Raw genomic sequence first — 20,096 nt, 5'->3', positions numbered from 1 at the left:
CTCTGAATAAATACAATAGCTACTTTTCTCTCAAGAAATACAATATCTACTTTTCTCTCAATAAATACAATAGCTACTTTTCTCTCAATAAATACAATAGTAATTGTTCTCTTAATAAATACAATATCTTAGATATTGTTCTCTGAATAAAAACAATGGCAATTGTTCTCTGAAAAAAATACAATAGCTATAGTTTTCTGAATAAATACAATACACTATTGTTTTTAGTGAGGTAAATTCAATGGGAAATTTAAATTTCTACTTGAAAAACTATTATTATCTCTTCCTCTTACAATGTAATTTCAGAAAATGGGTTAGGTTAGGGGGTAAAAGGGCATCAAAAATGCCCAATGAAGTTAAAATAACATTTTTTGGCCATTGTTTCGTAAAAATTTAATAGCGTGCGCCTACGTGACCCTGAAAAAATTAGACAGCAAAAACAGTTCTCATGACATTGGAATAAAAAAAATCCTGGGTCACGTTGGCGCAGGCACTTAAAAAAATAACAATTTGTTGTAAAATCACCTGCAAAATGAATAATAATTACAATTTTTCACATTTTATTTCTTTTAAAGTTCTAGTTTTAGTTTTGGTATTAGACATTATTGACAATATTTGCGATTGAAAACCTCAATTATTCAAGAGGAGTACAATATAAATAATTTCTTCATAGCTTCATAACAGATGCTCCTTTGCAGAATTTCCTAGTTCTTACTTTTTTGTTTATTTTTTATCCAGTTTTAGTAGACATGCTTTATGGGGAATTAGTTATATTATAAAAATTTACAGTTTTGAATGATTTGTAAAGTTGGGTGGCAAATGTTATTATTCACAGTTTTCAAATTATCATGTTTTAAACCCTCAACAATAAAATTGCCCAGTTCATTTCCATGTTGTTGAAGTTCATTACAAAAATATTGAAAAACTATGGATGAGGGTAACCAATAGAAGTTGGTTAAATAAGTTGATATACTTCAATCTTTAGATTTACCCAGTGAAAATAAAACCTAATGAAATCAGATGTCTCTGAAATCTCCCATTAGTGGACAGAAATGTACAGCAGTTCACCATAGTCAACATACTGGACATGAGTACCTACCAGAAGTTTAACATCTATCTCTTGTGACAGAATAGTGAAGCAATCCTCCAGTATACCATGGTTATATAAGATACTCTGGTTCATTCCATGCTGTTCTTCAATCTCACCTTCCAAATGACACATCCTGTAATACAATATAATAAAACACATTAAAGAGAGTTTTATTGTCGTGTAAATTCTCATTTAATCTTTGAAATTCTTTTATTTATTTGCTGTTTTCTACAAACATTGATGGTAAATATTGGTTAGAGGTTTCTTAAAAAAAAAGAAGCCCTCCACGAAAAAAAAATGTACACTACTGGAATAACTTAAAAATTATCATATAGAAGGAAACCTCATTATGCAAATCATATGAAGTAATATACAACAAAATTTACTCCAACATTGTGGTTATTGGTTGTTTATCTGAATAATCATTATGTAACTGTTAAATGACATTTTTCAGTTATTTGCTCTATGCATAACAATTAAGGTATATATTGTTGTAAATTTTTGTTTAAAAAGTGTATAATTTTACGAGATTATTTATAGTTACATGTTTTATCCATTGATGTCATAACACCACTTCTTCCAAGATATAATATGTATTGCTTATTGTGGCTGTTAACACAATATGTAGTGAGTATGCAAATGAGAAAAAAAATGTTTGAAGCTACATTGCTTACTCAATCAATTTAGTCAGTATATCACATAATTCTTTTGTTTGTGTCTCGTTTAGTTTAGCAGTGGCAAATCTTCTTAGTTTTGGTAATATCTTCTCTAGAGTTTCAAACACTTCGGTGGATTTGTCTGTGATTAAAACCTGAAATATAAGTATTGACATTGTAAGTATTGACATTGTAAGTATTGACATTGTAAGTATTGACATTGTAAGTATTGACATTGTAAGTATTGACTTATAAACAGTGATGAATGACAGAATAAACTGGGACTTTTGTGGTATTATTGTGGTATTTACACAACCTATGTCTAAAATGTAAAACAAATAAATCATATGAACAAAGGGCACATAACAATAAAGGAGATAGTTTATCTTTCTCTTGTGCACTGTTGTATGCTTCAGATGTTATTATTACATACATATATCCTGCAGCTTCACGTGTAATAATAATGTTCAAATATTCTGTTTTGCATGTTATAACTAAATACTCATATCTTACTCCACATGTAATAATTACATTTGATTTTGATTATTTTTGTGTGTTTTAAGGCCACTCTTAAGCACTTTTTGGCTATTTCTTGGCAGCCAGTGTTTATTGGTGGAGGGAGCTGAAGTGCCCAGAGAAAACAACAGACCTTTGATAGGAAAACTGATAATCCTAGTCAATTGAGATTAGAGTCAAGTGCACCCTCACAAGCAGGGTTCGAACTCACAACCTCAGTGTTGACTGGCTAGTGATTACAGTAGTAACTACTTAGACCACTAGGCCCCTTTGTAATAATTACATACACATACTCTGCTTCACATGTAATATTTACCTGTGCTTGAACTGCTCTTGTAAACAGATGGTTGTAGGATGAGTAATATCTGTTTAATAAGGCCATAGACATTCTTACCATCTCATCATACTGGTAAAATGACAAATCCTGAAAAAAGAAACAATACTCTTTATATATACTCAATGTTTTGGAGTATTTGAAGAAAAATTCATCTTGCTGTTTCTTTATAACAAAATACAATTTCTAAAGCTTTTTCAACATTATAATTAAACCATATACTGTCATAGCAAATAAAATCAATTAAACATATTATTTGCATGATAAAAAAATATAAAACACCACTGTTTTGAAAATTTATATTTCCCAAACTGTTCTCATGGGTTAATCATATAAAATGTCCAAAAGATGTAAGCAAAGTATACTCTTGGTACAGTAAGAAAAAGAAATGATTTCACTATCATACAACTAGTATTTTATTGTATATATTTACCCTCAATATTGACACCAGATCATAAGTTTTGATGTAATCTGTCTGATAAAATATGTCTTTTGTTTTCTTTACTGCAGCTTTGGACACTCTGCAAAATATAGACAGTTTTTAGATACTTTGACCCAATACACACTACAATCCCCATTCTATATCAGTCTGAGTTTGTGCCAAGCAATTTCATATGGATTAGTAAACTATAAGTTGGGCAGTCAGACCGATAAAACTTTAACCAGATTGCTATCTTCCATCTGAACTGACCCTCGGCAATGTATGTTTGCTATACAGAATGCAGCAGGTCAACAATTTAAGTAAGAAAGAGTAAAATGAATAAACCAGAATCTGCAGACATTGTAGGCGTTATCAGGATTAGCGTACCCAAAAATCAGAATTCAATGGGCATCTCAAGATTGATTGGTGTTTAATGCCACTTTCAAAACTATTGTGCTATTTTGTGGCGATCATTTTCTATTGGTGGAAAAAGTCGTAGTGCCTGGAGAAAACCATGACTTTCAGTAGGAAAACTGACAATCCTAGTCAATCAATTTCAAATATCACTATTACTTTAAACCAAATTATTTTTGTGGCAAGTCCTTTCTTTCCTAATTAGCGGCTATCTAATATAGCAATTTTCAAATGCATTTAAATTAGTTGAAAAGAACGATCTAAGTTTTACAGAATGGTGCAGATTTATATTCAAAATATTTTCATACTCATGAAAGTTGCAAAAATAAATCGCTCGCTAGAATAAGTTGGCTTAAAGTAGTTCATTGATTCAATACATGGTGAATACCTACAAATGTTTCAAAATATCTATGGGGAATTTTAAGTGCAAGAGGACCTAATTCTCCTCTCGTATTGTCATAGGTGATTTTGTTCTACTCTATATTGTTTGAATGAGTATGTATATACTTAAAAACTCGTTTATAAAAATTGAATGCATGTTTTGAGGTGTTCAGTTTATATAATAAAAATTACAAAACTCAGGTCAACATCTCTCATGAGGAAATCCCCCAAAAATCAGGATAGTTGGTGATTAATAAGCAAAATGTGCAGTTGGTTCACAGCTCAAGCAAAAATGATGTATCAAGAATAAAAAAAAAAATTCTTCCATTCAAATGAACAGTTTCAATCATTTATTTATCAAATTCTGATAGAACAACAAATGACGATAAAATGTTTGCACAAACATTAAATTACAAAAGGAGTAGGTCCGGTAAGGACCGATTTTGGCCTCAAATTTCATGTTCATCTGACAAAAGATTTTGACAACTTTTTAAACACTTAAGTGTCTATTTCATTTGAATCAAGTAGTTTATGTGGAAGATTTTAACTGATTTAGTCATTAAAAACGATCTGATTAAAGCTCAATTATGACAAATCTACCGAATACGCTGAAAAATGTCACTTTTCAGATGGTTTTGGTCAAAAATGAAAGTGGCCGCATCCGTGTTCATCCTTAACCTTTATATATGTTATGTATTATCATAAAATACAACTTGCATTTCAATATTAAGGATGAACACGAATGCGGCCACTTCCGTTTTACACGAAAATCGTCTAAAATTTAACTAAAATGATAGAATTGTGAAGATTTCAGTAATTTAGCATGACTCTATGGTGCTAGTACCCGATATATGTGCATTGTATTGTCAAAAACAGCCCATATTTATGTAGCAGAAGCATTCTACTGTCCAATAGATAACTAAAAGTTTACAATTTAACAATTTTGTAAAACTGCTATATTTTGGGGCCAAAAAGGGGTCTTACTGGACCTTCTCCTTTACTAAATTCTTTACGACTAATCAATAACAATTCCAGATGAGCATTTTTTCTTATAAATATAATTAAAGAATGATCATTGCTTTAAAAATCAAAATAATTCATCAAAATAAAAGCAAATTTGTGGCAATACATATAAAAATGCATAAAAAGTGTGAACATCTAAGAAAAAGTTCAACAAATCACTGAATTTTGTATTCTGGTCTCATACAATCTAACATTTATTGATGAAATGTTGTTAAACGTTTCTGGTGCTGTCTCTTACCTCTTTTTTATTTCCAAATTCAGTCTAAATTAAAGTTATGAGTTAGTGATGCTTGTTTGACTTACAGCAATCACTGGGACACATATATATATATAATACCAGTAACAAAAAGTTTAAACATATTCAGGAAAAAAAACCACTTTAAGATCAAATAATTAAGTTCTTCAAAGTAGGTAGACAATAAAGTGTTAGAAATTTTGAATGACCTACAAAAAAATTAGGTTATCTTGGATAAGGGTTAGACAGGAAGATTTAATTTCCACACATCCTGCATATATAGTCAAAGATACCATCCAAGATAAGTCTTACTTCTAGATCAGAACAGAATAGTATACCACTGACATTCTGTATATGACATACATATTTCTCCAAATGGTGATATGCTTTGCAAATGGATTATTTATGTTCAATTTAAAAAGATATAATAGAATTTCCACAATTATTAAATTTTCCCAAATTGTATGTTGGTTTTCAAGATTGTCTACATAGAATTAAGCAGATTTATCTCTTTAAAGACAAAGTTTAAAAGTTTTCATAATCTTCGGACTATTTCACGAACACAGACAGACATTGTCGGATTATATAAGTGACATGAAAAGACATAAAGGTAAAAGCTTAAAATTATCCTTAAGGTTTTAATTTTAGGAAGTGTCATTATCTAGCATCTCCTGACCAAAATCCTTGCCCTTGATTGTTTCCCTTGGAATTTACCTCTTTTGGCATAAATGACTACAGCATAAGATACAGAAGATGGAAAAAACGAGATTGGAAAAAACCCTGGTTGGCACAACTTTTTGGGGGAATCCTAAACTATCATTGCAAAAAATACATCTAATACATCTAGCATAAACCTAGCATAGGGCTTAGATTTAGAATATAAATGATTTTTTTTACATGAAAGTTTAACTTGAAGAGCAGGTAATTTAGATGAAATCTGCCATATGAGTCCATTGAAGTATTAATGATATACTAATATGTGATAATCACAATGAAACAAGATCTTTAGATACTATACAGTGTTATTTAATGTATTAAAAATCTAGAAAGAACAAAAAGCATTTGTAAGCAGCAGAAATATTGTTATAATTGTATACCTTTCCACCACATCATGCACAGGTCTAAAATTAGTAAAAGCCTGAATATGTTAAATAAAAGCATTATGTGAAGCTTGATTAATTTTGTCCAAATCTTTAGTAAAATCATTATACAATTATCGATGGTTATTTGACAAAAATAAAAATATAAAGCAAAGTCACTCTTTACTTTTCTAATATTGTCAACCAACTAATAAAAAAACAACTTTTTATATTGCTAACCGTTAGACAACTTTCGAGTTTGATGCATTTCTGTCTAAAAGTTTGGTTTTAGTGAACATCATTCATGCATTTAGGGGTGTTGTCACTTCAACTCCAAAGTTGGGCAAGTGGTTGGAAAACTCTGATGCTATATTGCACGACTTATTTTTGGCAAATTGAATTCTCAAAATTGACAATCAGTACTGGGGCGTGTTTTATTGGTCTCTTCTGTACATCACCAGAATGTCTTCTGGTGAAGAGTTCAAAAAAATGAATCTGGACCTCTTCTGGAGATATTCTACGGAAGATCAATAAAATAAAAAATTAAATTGCCGTCGAATACAGCAGGTTCTTGTTATGTTGGATGAATTGAATTAAGTTTACGATTTTTTTTTAGAAAATTAAGATACGTCCAGTAGACCATGTAGAGTAGAAGGACTGTAAAATTGTACTCTGTTCGTTACAATTTTCTTTATGCTTTTCTTCAAATCAATGTTGCTAAACAAATCAGGCTTATCCTCCACTATTTGATTTTTAAGAATAATCTTATCCTGCACAAGAATTCGTTAATATCTGTCTGGAAAATGACTCGGATCAATTTACAAAAAGGACATCTTAGTCTATCTATTTATTTTTTAAAGTAACCGAACTGGATTATTTTTGAATAAAGCAGAGCTTTCAGAAAGTTCTCAAAATCATTTTTTTCTGGTGGTACCGATCCTTGAAGAAAATCTTATCCGGTCCTAACTATTATTTCTAATGCAAAATTTCGATGGTCGAAACCTTCGGACTACCACTTTTCAAATGCTTTCATTATATATCGATCCATATGTTAGTATGCAACGTAAACCAGACGTTTCCTATACTTTTCTTTTTAATAAATGTTATCAGTTGGTTGTGTACTGATTGATACTTCAGTCTGGGAGAACAAGATTTATTTTAGAACTAGTTGCAACTAGCTTTGAACAAACTTCCAGTAATTGCAAATACTCTTAGTTTGATGTTTTGAGTCTATGGTCTTATGTTAGTTGGCCGGTTTCTTTTGAGTATCTCGTACCGACCTTTTCAGTTAATCAAATTGCAACTGATTTGCAGAGGTTGTTCTTATATTGTACTGCTACACTACTGTTTCAGCTTCGAGGAGGATCGAGCTCTCACAAACTAGTTGTTGTACTGTTAAATCACTGTCCCTGGTTACGAAATGGTTGGGATCCCGCTACTATGTTTAATCCTGCCACATTCTGTATGTATGTGCCTGTCCCAAGTCAGTAGCCTGTAAGTCAGTGACTTACAGGCTACTGACTTGGGACAGGAACTCGGTGGTTGCCGTTTGTTGCTGTGTTACTTCTTTGTTTTTCGTTCACTTTATTTTATACATTAATTAGGCCGTTAGTTTTCTCCTTTGAATTGTTTTACATTTGTGATTTCGGGGGCTTTTATAGCTCACTATGTTGTATTGGCTTTGCTTATTGTTAAAAGCCGTATGGTCAGGTGACCTATGGCTGTTAATTTTTGTATCATTTGGTCTCTTGTGAAGAGTTGTCTCATTGGCAATCATACCACATCTTCGTTTTTATATGATCAACTTCTGCCATATTCGTTATGAACCTGTCCCAAGTCAGGAGCATGTAATTTAGTGTTTGTCGTTGGTTGATGTCTCAACTCATATTTGGTATTTTTTCAAATTGTTTTGTTTTGTATAATTAGACCATATTAGTTTTATCGTTTGAATTGTTTCACACTTTCATGGCGTTTTATAAACAGCTTTACAGTATCGGGTTTAATTTATTGTTGAAGGCCTTACGGTTTCCTATTATTGCTTCCATCAACTACTTCATATTATGATAGTTGCGTCATCAGCAATCATATCAGATCTCTTCGTTTTAATATTATATACCCGACTTTTTCTCTCGTGTTTTCCTGAACATGCATGAAATATTTGTCACTGGGCGTTAAAAATTAGCATCAATTTAAACTTGTGTTAGATAAGAAAAAAACATCTGATATTTATTTATTTGTTGGGATGGGGGACAGGAGATTTTCGTTTATGAATATGGTTGCCTGGTAAAAGCAAAACAAAAATAGGCATGATTAGCGACAAATTAAAATGAATAATGATGTCCTCTTTCCTTTTTCAACCCTCATCTATTGATTTAAACTGACTACTAGCCCAATCATGAGTATTGAAATTAGCGTTAATCACTTATGAAAATATAATAAAAAATGTAAAAAATTAAAAGTTCAATAAAATTGTAAAGTTTAATAAATAAAAGAAAAATTGAAATGAACTAGCAACCTCAATCAGGCATACGCCGGAAAGTAATCTTCAAAATGTTGATGGTTTTCTGTACCTAAAGAAGAATCAAAATTCCGTCTCTAGAATTTCAAATAGTTGTCCCTTAACTGTTACTGTCCGTGTAGTTCTTATATTCATCCAGCTTATCGTCCTACAGATATGTCCTACAAAGGCTGTCATACCATTAAAACGTTTATAACAAAGCTCACATTCTAGTATATCTTCATTCATTAATTTATGAATGTCATTTAGACTAAACGACGCCATGTTTGTTTTGTGCTTCTGCTGTCTAAACCACCTATTTAAAAAGAAGAGGTGGAAGAGAGCCAAAAGATCTTCCCAATGCAAAAAAATAGAAATGGACCTCTTCTGGCTCACTACCGAAGAACAAAAAAACACGCCCCTGCTGTCATTAGTGAATTGTGATTAAATACCTATGGAACAAACATTATTTCTAGTTTACCCTGCACAATGACAATATCACTAAGACTCTTGATGAACTCTAATAGTGCAGGGATACAGGCAATCCCCTCTAACTGGTAAATGAGGTCATAAATGCATGCATAATTGACAATTTTTTTCCGGTGAAGGACCAATTAAAGAACCTTAGTGAGCGCGCTCACATACTTCACGTCCCAACATTGTCATTGGAGAAATAAAATATGTGTAAGAAAAAAAAATTGTATAAGAAAAAAAAATTGAATCATAATTTCCTGTCAATATGCACATCTACATAGTATGTCCTTATTATCTACAAAGTTTCATGAAATTATGTTGTGTGGTTTCAGAGGAGTTGCGATGACAAAGGGGCGTAACTCCTAGAAAAAAATTGGAATCATAATTTCCTGTCGATATGCACATCTACATAGTATGTCCTTATTATCTGAAAAGGTTTCATGAAATTCTGCTGTGTGGTTTGAGAGGAGTTGTGATGACAAAAGGTTGCAGTAGTATATTAGGCAAATAAGTTCAAAGGGGCGTAACTCCTAGAAAAATAATTGAATCCCAATTTCCCGTCGATATGCACAACTACATAGTATGACCTTATTATCTGAAAAGGTTTCGTGAAATTCTGTTGTGTGGTTTGAGAGGAGTTGCGATGACAAACTGTTGCAGTAGTACATTAAAGTAAATAAGTTCAAAGGGGCGTAACTCCTAGAAAAAAAATTGAATCGTAATTTCCCGTCGATATGCACAACTACATAGTATGTCCTTATTATCTGAAAAGGTTTCGTGAAATTCTGTTGTGTGGTTTGAGAGAAGTTGCGATGACAAGAAACAGGACGGACAGACGGACGGGTCAAAAACATTATACCCTCCGCAACCCGTTGCGTGGGGTATAATAAATCATTACTAATATTAATGACATTGTCAATAAATCATTAGTAATATCAATGACATTGTCAATAAATCATTACTAATATTTATTCATTCATTCTTAATAAAACAATCCAATCAAAACTGTTAATGTAGTTAACAAATTTAAGGGCATCCTAGAATTCTAAAATTGTCTTTTTCAACTACACCCTATTTTTCTTCCTTACCCATGCTGGTTTGACAGATCGTATGTTTCATAAAGCATCGGTGCTAACTCTGGATGGGGAAGATTTGGCCTGTTGGCTGCTGTATGTGTCAACTTGAAAGTATTCATGAATTTCTGTAAAAAAATACATATTGGTAGAGCTATCTGCCACAAAATTTTAAGCAAATGAATATAGAAAGTAAATGTTGATCTGGTAGCTATAACAATTAATTAAATTTGAGATTAATCAATTTCTGTTTTGTATGATGTTCTGAAATAAATTAACTTATAAACAGATATAAGCAATGAACAATTCAAATTTAATCTCAATAACAACAGAATAATTCACAATTGAGGAGTATAAAAAAGGGTTGGTTTATTTTGATGTAAACAGAACTGATTCTTAAATTATTAACACAAGTTTATTTGCTACTGTAATTGTGTATGTTTTATGGCACAAGAAACTATAAAAACTTACCTCTAATCTGACATTGAAGATGAAATTGAAGAAAAGGTCCAGTACTTCGAGAGCCCTGAAAATATAATTTATAAATAAGTAAAAACTATTTTTCACAATCATGTAACAAACACTGCAGTATAATTCATGTAAATGCACTAACCTTTGTTGTTAAAATTTTTAGAATTATAGATTTACTGGCTAACATGACTTACAAAAATTCAGAAACTTGTTCCCACACCGAACCATTACTTTGTACTTACTGGCATTTGGCATCTACAACAGCCTGTGTTTCTTGACTTGGATGGTATCTCTCATTAAGTCTGAAGTTTTTCAACACCTCTTCTCCTTCTTTGCCTGAATAAAAAAGAGAAGCTCATAACTTTCCTTTATCCTCCTTTGATTATCTTAACTATAAAATACATTATGATTCTATATGTATTTGGAGGTTTGTTGTTACCCCATCCTTGTATCTCACTTTAAGCTTTGATCTGAAGGTGTTGCTGACAGGTTTTTTGTGACCCTATCGTCAGTTCCTCGCTTTAAGTTTTGACCTGAAGGTATTACTGACAGGTTGGAAGTTAACCTATTGTCAGTTCCTCACTTTAAGCTTTGATCTGAAGGTATTACTGACAGGTTTTTTGTGACCCTATCGTCAGTTCCTCGCTTTAAGTTTTGACCTGAAGGTATTACTGACAGGTTGGAAGTTAACCTATTGTCAGTTCCTCACTTTAAGCTTTGATCTGAAGGTATTACTGACAGGTTTTTTGTGACCCTATTGTCAGTTCCTCGCTTTAAGTTTTGACCTGAAGGTATTACTGACAGGTTGGAAGTTAACCTATTGTCAGTTCCTCACTTTAAGCTTTGATCTGAAGGTATTACTGACAGGTTTTTTGTGACCCTATTGTCAGTTCCTCGCTTTAAGTTTTGACCTGAAGGTATTACTGACAGGTTGGAAGTTAACCTATTGTCAGTTCCTCACTTAAAGTTTGAACAAGGAGGTTTAACAGATAGATATGATATTACCCTATCGTCTTGCCTTGCTTTAAGTGTTTACCTGGAGGTATTACTGGGTATGGTTTGTAGATACCCTACATATAGTGTTTACCTGGAGGTATTACTGGGTATGGTTTGTAGATACCCTACATATAGTGTTTACCTGGAGGTATTACTGGGTATGGTTTGTAGATACCCTACATATAGTGTTTACCTGGAGGTATAACTGGATATGGTTTGTAGATACCCTACATGTTTACCTGGAGGTATTACTGGATATGGTTTGTAGATACCCTACATATAGTGTTTACCTGGAGGTATTACTGGATATGGTTTGTAGATACCCTACATATAGTGTTTACCTGGAGGTATAACTGGATATGGTTTGTAGATACCCTACATATAGTGTTTACCTGGAGGTATAACTGGATATGGTTTGTAGATACCCTACATATAGTGTTTACCTGGAGGTATAACTGGATATGGTTTGTCATTTCTGCCATCAATCAAACCCATCATTGGCTCTAACAAGGTCATTATATCTTCTGTAGACTGGTAGAATCCAAAAGCCACAAGAAAGTGTACCAGTCTTAATACCTGTAAAAGAAACAAATGATTAAAATGTCCTTTGTTTAATGTCATATTTTTATACCAAGTTTATATTCAAGAAAACTTTTCTTGGTCTGCTTGAAAGAATTCACATACATGTATAACTTTAGAATATATACAATATTTCTACTGGTCATAGTTTTAGTAATGCCTACCTGTTTGACAAGTTTGTTGTTACCAATCTCTGAAGCTATCAATGTTTCTATTGGTCATAGTTTTAGTAATGTCTACCTGTTTGACAAGTTTGTTGTTACCAATCTCTGAAGCTATCAATGATTCTATTGGTCATAGTTTTAGTAATGCCTACCTGTTTGACAAGTTTGTTGTTACCAATCTCTGAAGCTGTCATATCACTGTTCTGTCCAAGGAATTTAGCAATCCATTCACTCAATGTTGGAAAATACTTTGATGTAATGGAATGGCTCAGATCAGCCAGATCCTGTAAAGTCAGGGTAATAATATTATAGAGAATTATATTTTAATACAAATGAAGCAATCCATGTGCATAACAAAGTATTGATTAGACTGAAAAATCTAATTGGTACAATTGTTTAAGGAAATAGTTATAATTTGTCAATTTTACACAATCATGAAATAATTTCAGAATAATCAGAAATGTGTTAAATATGCTACATTAAATAATTTCCTTTAGTGAGTTATACTTTGAAACATTATAGCGTTGATTTGACCATTGTTTGTCTTTGTATACTTTTTTGTCATCGAGTTATAAGTTTGATTTTTAACTGAATTTTGCTCTCATACTTTTATATTTTTATGTTTATGCATTTTGTCAATTGTAATACTTTGACATGAGTAATATACTTAAATTCTATAACTTTTCATACATATGCATGTGTAATAAATGCTTGTTTTCATTAATTTTAATAAAATTAAATTACACACACAATACTAGTATATATTTTTAATGTCTTAATTTGACGAAAGAATAAGTAAAATTAGATGGTATTATTTTTATAAACTTCTACCCAAGGAAGACAAACTATTTTTTAGTGAACTTTAACATCAGAAGTAATAATGAAGGAATAGGTTCAATAAGGCCTTATTATGACCCTTATTACTATCTAAAATTTCACAGCAGTATTGAAGAGGGGTTGAAACAATTTCAATTTAAAATCTTTTTAGTGTTGCTATAGAAATGTAGTAGATTGAGATTAAGAAAATCACAAAATAATACACATGTTACTGTGCTTGGTTTGTTTTTTTTCGAGAAAAATGAGGTTCAAAATTGAGAGAGTTTTGTTGAAGTTTTCTCACACCCCCAAGATTATCTTAAACTTTATTTTTTTAGAATAAAATTACTAAATTGGATTTTATTTCAAGCTATGATAAATGTGTATGAGGGGAAAATAGAATTGCATGTTTAAAGATAGAAAATTTTCCATTTGTTTTTTATTTTTGGCCTTTTTTTGTCCAGGTGTTAATGTCAACAGGTCATTACAAAAGTTGGGGGAAAAAACACCTTTCATTTTGAAATATTGGACTTGAAATTGGGAGCCAAACACAATCCTAACTGCCTCTAACTCTTTCATTTAATCTTCAGTTATACAGAAAAGTTTGAACAGTAGTAAGGAACAGAAGACCTCCTTGGGTTGATAAAGTTAATGTCTTAATGTTTAGTTATATTTTGCTAACTTGATTTTCTTTATATGTTTAAAAGCAAGTGGAAGTTTTAGTTGCATCATCTGTCATGGTATATCTATAATTCTTGTTAGTAAAACTTAAGTGTATATATGAAATCTGTAAAATTATATAGAAGCAATGACATTGCTAATTGAAAAGAAAAATATTCATGCAGAAAGTTCAATCAGTATCTAATTATAACCTGAAAATGAAGCTAAATAGAATTTAGTATCTAGACATTTGTTAGTCAGGGGAAGTAATTAAGCTTTTAAGCTAAACCTTCTACCTTTCCATCCAAAGTGGTTCTTACACGTGTGAGTTGTGGTGCCTGAATAACAATACTTAATATTTTACAAAAACATTTATGTCAAAAATATTAACTATGTAAATTGCATTGTTTTATTATTGAAACATTTATTTCAACTACTATGTGGTTCAAGTTTCTTAAAATTTCATATAAAAAGCAAAACATTTAACTAAATTTCCCTACAACACATTATTTGTTGAACAGAAATATTCAAGTATGTTTACTGAACAAAACTAAACTAAATTTGTCATAATTCTATTAACTCAAAGGTTTTCTTATAATTAAAATAAAACAATGCAACTGTGTTATATTTATTTAAACCAGACTCCTCACACAATTATATATATATAGATAAAAGCAATTTAAAGTTTATCAGAGTATTCGTTAAAAGAGAGTATAGAGAATTGGGAAACACATAAGGATAATAAAACAGTAGGACAATTCTAAAAATAAAACTCTTTTTTTTTCTCATGGAAATACATTTATAAAAATTGTGTAGAAAATTAACATGTACACTTGTAATTATTTCAATGGGTTGATAGAGTAATTTATTTTCAAAAGGAAAAAGATGATTTCATGTGAGTGCAAATGTATATTAGAGTCATCTGTGAATTAAAGATCTCCATTTATATACAAGATAGATCTACAACAGCAGTCTTACCTGTTGTCTTGGCTTAAACTGTTAATAAAATCAACACAAAACATATTAGAGGGATTAGTAACAAACAAATCAACATAATTCATATTATAAGAATTAATCAACAAAATGTTCACCTCATGTTATCATAGAATGACCCATTTTATTTTAAAAGAGGATGTGGTATGAGTGCCAATGAGACAACTCCAAAAGAGACCAATTGAAACAGAAATTAACAACTTAAGGTCACTGTACTGCCTTCAACAATGTGAAAAAATGTTTCTTTCCTGTTTAAAGATAACATCATAATCTTCCTGGATTCATTGAGATTGTCACAAACATCACATATACAAATAAATAAATCTGAAATCCCTAAGTTTACGTCTGCAATTGATCTTCTTTCCTAGACTTTTTAATATCTTTAAATAGCTAAAATGTAACATGTTCCAAAATAAAAGTTATGACCTTTTACCTCATTTGGTCTCTAGTTGGAATAAGAATAAGAGTAAGAATCAAACACCAGTACTAATAGAACTTCAAACTGCAAAATTTTGTTAAGCAACCATGTCAAGATTTTTAATGTATAATTTGACACGGTTTTCTATCAGTTTCAGTTTAGAAAGAAGACTACAGTACAGTATTGTAAGCTTCGATGGAATCAATTGGTGATTTGATGGTCACAAATACCCCTTTATGGCTCCACTACATCGTCAGTAAACTTAATTTGCAACCATCAAATCACCAATTGATGCTGTCTGAGCTTTAAACACAGTACAGTTATCACCTAAATGTAGGTCATTCAATAATATCATGAAGCATTCGTGTTAAAACAAACAGCTTAAAACCAAATCTCATCATTTTATAAATGTCTTTTCATAAATATAATTAAAACCTGGTTTTAATGATTCTAGAAACAAGAACAATGGGTTATCAAACTGGAAAAATAACATGCAACTGTCAAAGGATATAAAAATAAAATGCTTAGTAAATTTGTGGAGAAGTTGTGGATTATTTTCAAACTATGTGCCAATCATGACAAGGAATATCACCTTTCTTGTACGTGACTGACATCTAGACATTTCATTATTTGAAAGTCTAGAAACTCTACAAGATGCAGAGCTTCCTTGCATTAAAGTATCAGGTGTGTAGTTTCCATTTAACATTCTTTCAAAAGCTTCTGGATTTTTCTCTGGATATTCATCAAACACAACTTTCACTATTGGCAAAGACTTGCGATCAATCTGTTTACCCTGAAATTCAGGATACTCATTTTCATAATATTGTTTTAATCCTCAATAATAACATGACTTCCTGTTTTATGTTGCTCCAATTCCAGATTACACAAATGAAAACTTGTAGAAAATAATTTTTATTCACAAAGCATCGTATAAATCATAACAATTTAGTGACACAAATTAGTATCAAGGAACATGGAGGAGCACCAATAACTGGAATGTGAAGCCAAACAAGTTATGTACTATGTGAAGACAAATGAAATTCCAATACACATCAGTGTTTACTTTACTGTGAAGCCAAACAAGTTATGTACTATGTGAAGACAAATAAAATCCCAATATACATCAGTGTTTACTTTACTGTGAAGCCAAACAAGTTATATTCTTTGTGAAAACAAATGAAATCCCAATACACATCAGTGTTTACTTTACTGTGAAGCCAAACAAGTTATATTCTTTGTGAAAACAAATAAAGTCCCAATACACATCAGTGTTTACTGTAATGTGAAGCCATACAAGTTATTGTACTATGTGAAGACAAATAAAATTCCAATATACATCAGTGTTTACTTTACTATGAAGCCATTAAAGTTATGTACTATGTGAAGACAAATGAAATTCCAATACACATCAGTGTTTACTGTAATGTGAAGCCATACAAGTTATGTACTATGTGAAGACAAATAAAATCCCAAAACACATCAGTGTTTACTGTAATGTGAAGCTATACAAGTTATGCACTATGTGAAAACAAATAAAATCCCAATATACATCAGTGTTTACTTTACTGTGAAGCCAAACAAGTTATATTCTTTGTGAAAACAAAAAAAATCCCAATACACATCATCATTGTTTACTGTAATGTGAAGCCAAACAAGTTATGTACTATGTGAAGACAAATAAAATCCCAATACACATCAGTGTTTACTGTAATGTGAAGCCATACAAGTTATTGTACTATGTGAAAACAAATAAAATCCCAATATACATCAGTGTTTACTTTACTGTGAAGCCAAACAAGTTATGTACTATGTGAAGACAAATAAAATCCCAATACACATCATCAGTGTTTACTGTAATGTGAAGCCAAACAAGTTTACTATGTGAAGACAAAAAAAATCCCAATACACATCAGTGTTTACTATAATGTGAACCCATACAAGTTATGCACTATGTAAAGACAAATAAAATCCCAATACACATCAGTGTTTACTGTAATGTGAAGCTATACAAGTTATTCACTATGTAAAGACAAATAAAATCCCAAAACACATCATCAGTGTTTCTCCAAACTATTTGTGCAATGTGAAGACAAGAGAAATTAAAATATAGCTTACTGGAGTGTGTTGCTTATCAAGTAGTACAATGTGAAGCCAAACAAATAATACAATGTGAAAACAAATTAAATCCCAGTACATGTTTAATATAAATCATTGTTTACTGGAATGTACAAATAAGCATCATAAACTATGTGGAGCCCAACCAAAGAATATTGCCAAACAGCATCAAAAAACAAAATGAAAGTCAAAACAAGAACGCAGATTAACAATCAACATCATGTGAGGAATGTGAAGCCAAAAACAATCAATAAAAGGGACAACATTTATCATAAACAAGAATGTATGCAATGTCTTGCTAAGCATATCTTCACTTGCAGTTCAAAGTATCGGTTAACAGGATGCAAGTGTCTAATGTATCCAGAAAATGCTTATACAATACTAGTCATCCCTTAGAGGCTGATAAATATAAAGTCCTACTGTTATGTAGTACTAGAGAAAAGTGTGACGAAAAGTTTCAAGTACATTCAACATATCACAAAATTCAAAGTATCTCAAACAAGAAATGTAAGGGAATTTCACATATAACAACTCATTCACTATCAAGCTGCTAAAGACTTAATGTACAGTAGTATTTGAGAAAAGAGTGATGAAAAATTTAAGTTCATTTAACATATTCAAAAGTATCTGCAAACAGGTAGTAGTTGTACAACAGTGCACTCACATTACAACTCACCACTGACTAGCCAAATATAAAGTCATTTGGTTCAGTAATTCCAAGATAAAAGTGACAATACGGACAACGTGATTGCAATATAGCATAAAATTACTAGATAGTACAAAGACCATATCCACCATCAACACTAAAGTCCTCCATAAAAAGAACTGGTACTCAGCCAATGACTTTTAACAAAGAACAACACATGGTTAAATGTCGTAGGATTAAACAAGTTTTAAATGCCCACAAAACTCAAGTTAATCTTTCCAATCATTAAGCAAATAAAAACATAGCAATAAAATCCCAATTTTTTGGTGAAATGAGAAGCCATACATCAACATTAATGCAAAAGCTTACCTCTATGTCGTCAATTTCATCGTAATTGTACGTCAATTTCACCCTGTCTATCACAGAGTGATTGTCACCAACATTAACAAACATAGCTGAAAGTAAACAGAAATTGTATCTTCACTTTTATTATCTAACTTGAAAACTGTTAGATTTTTGTATTATTATCTACAAAGACTTATTTTTGAATAACTTCCCTTGTTTGATAGGAATTGGGATTATAATCCTGAATCTATATTTTTTCTGAACACTGTTTTTCAAGATCTCTTTCTTTTAGGTTTGTAAATACTGATCGCTAACTTGATATCTAATGTTTCTTTTGTTTTCTATCAATATATCATATCTTTAATACAATGAATCACCATAGCAGTCAAACTTAAATTTGGACTTTGACTTTTGAAGTCCCTGTACTTACAGGTTAAGATTTATTTATTGGTAGAGTTTTATGTGGGTCAGGGTTCATTGTTGCTAAGTGATAGGATGTGCTCTGCATAGATTAAAGTAAGAACTTATAAAGGACTTACTGATAATAAGATCACAATACTGAGCCCTCAGTTCATCAGGAAGGCGATCATCACTAACGCATGTAAAGGCTTCATCCCATGTCAAATAGTTCAGCTCTTGTGTTATAACTTTGATCGAAAAGTCATTCTGGCCCTAAAGTCAGAAACAAATACATGTTAACAATGTAATAATTTTCTTATTATCATTATTTCATTAATCACTTAAGTTCATACAATGACTTGATTGATTGATGCATGCTTAACACATTTAGGCTTGAGATGTGTCTGTTATTTGTAGTATTGCCACCAAGCTTTTACATAATCAGAGAACCTTACTATGTATTGTTCTTACATTATGACTTCAAACTAAATTGTTGACACAGAAACATATTAATGGCCTGAATATAATTTTGATAGTATAATTAAAACTTTAAAATTTTTAAAAATGGCAATACTGTAAAAAAAAATTAAAATTATGCAAATCATTGAAAATTAAATCATGTCTGAAGGTGCAGGGACAAATAGTTTCCATGGAAATGAGAAATACCTATGCTTTTACAATTGCATACCCAATACCATTGACTTATCATAAGTGATTTTTATTAAACTGATCAACGTATAAGCATTAACATGTGATGTTTGAAAATTTTAATTAGTCAAAATAAGCCACCACGACCGATTGGGGACAAATAATCTTCATGGATATGAGATGTGCAAATTCTAATACTACTGAATGACTTGTTCCCTTCAAACTGACCTAATCACAAACTTCAACATGTACTAAACAAATCATATACCCTATCACTATTTGTGTTCAATTACTGGCCCTCAAAGATGTTCCTGGAAAATTCAACGTCATAAGATAAAATGTCTTACCTTGAAATGCAAAAGAGATTGTTGTATGAAGTAACTTATTTGACTGATACCAAAATAGTGATAAGGTCTATTGATGATGATGCATATAGTCATTGCCTTCCCTCCACAACAACAAAGGCAATAAAACCAATGACACTTTTCAATACTTTCTGTGTAGATCAAGTGGTTTTGTCCTATCTTTTTTCATCAAACTTCCAAGTGCCAACTTATTCTAAGCTTTAGTATGTGTTTTTCAGTTAATGTGATATGTTTTTCAAGTTTTTACATAATATATTTCATTGTAGCATGGACCAACAGAATACATAC

General features: G+C 31.3%; 1 protein-coding gene across 1 annotated transcript in view; it reads right to left on the bottom strand.

Moving 5' to 3' along the window:
* The window catches only part of LOC139514694 (inositol 1,4,5-trisphosphate-gated calcium channel ITPR3-like), a 127,544-nt gene that overhangs the window by 58,409 nt on the left and 49,039 nt on the right, over window positions 1–20,096 (bottom strand). The window contains exons 23-34 of the mRNA XM_071304200.1: window positions 18,936–19,068; window positions 18,421–18,506; window positions 15,883–16,083; window positions 12,556–12,687; window positions 12,104–12,236; window positions 10,907–11,000; window positions 10,665–10,719; window positions 10,209–10,321; window positions 3,030–3,117; window positions 2,579–2,686; window positions 1,765–1,901; window positions 1,100–1,223 (exon numbers count right to left, since the gene is read on the bottom strand). Of these exons, the coding sequence (XP_071160301.1) occupies window positions 1,100–1,223; window positions 1,765–1,901; window positions 2,579–2,686; window positions 3,030–3,117; window positions 10,209–10,321; window positions 10,665–10,719; window positions 10,907–11,000; window positions 12,104–12,236; window positions 12,556–12,687; window positions 15,883–16,083; window positions 18,421–18,506; window positions 18,936–19,068 (1,404 nt within the window). The remainder of the gene's footprint in view (window positions 1–1,099; window positions 1,224–1,764; window positions 1,902–2,578; window positions 2,687–3,029; window positions 3,118–10,208; window positions 10,322–10,664; window positions 10,720–10,906; window positions 11,001–12,103; window positions 12,237–12,555; window positions 12,688–15,882; window positions 16,084–18,420; window positions 18,507–18,935; window positions 19,069–20,096) is intronic.

The sequence above is a fragment of the Mytilus edulis genome, chromosome 3 (assembly GCF_963676685.1).
Source record: "Mytilus edulis chromosome 3, xbMytEdul2.2, whole genome shotgun sequence".
NCBI classification, from domain to species: Eukaryota; Metazoa; Mollusca; class Bivalvia; order Mytilida; family Mytilidae; genus Mytilus; species Mytilus edulis.
This window is presented reverse-complemented; position numbering and strand designations above follow the sequence as displayed.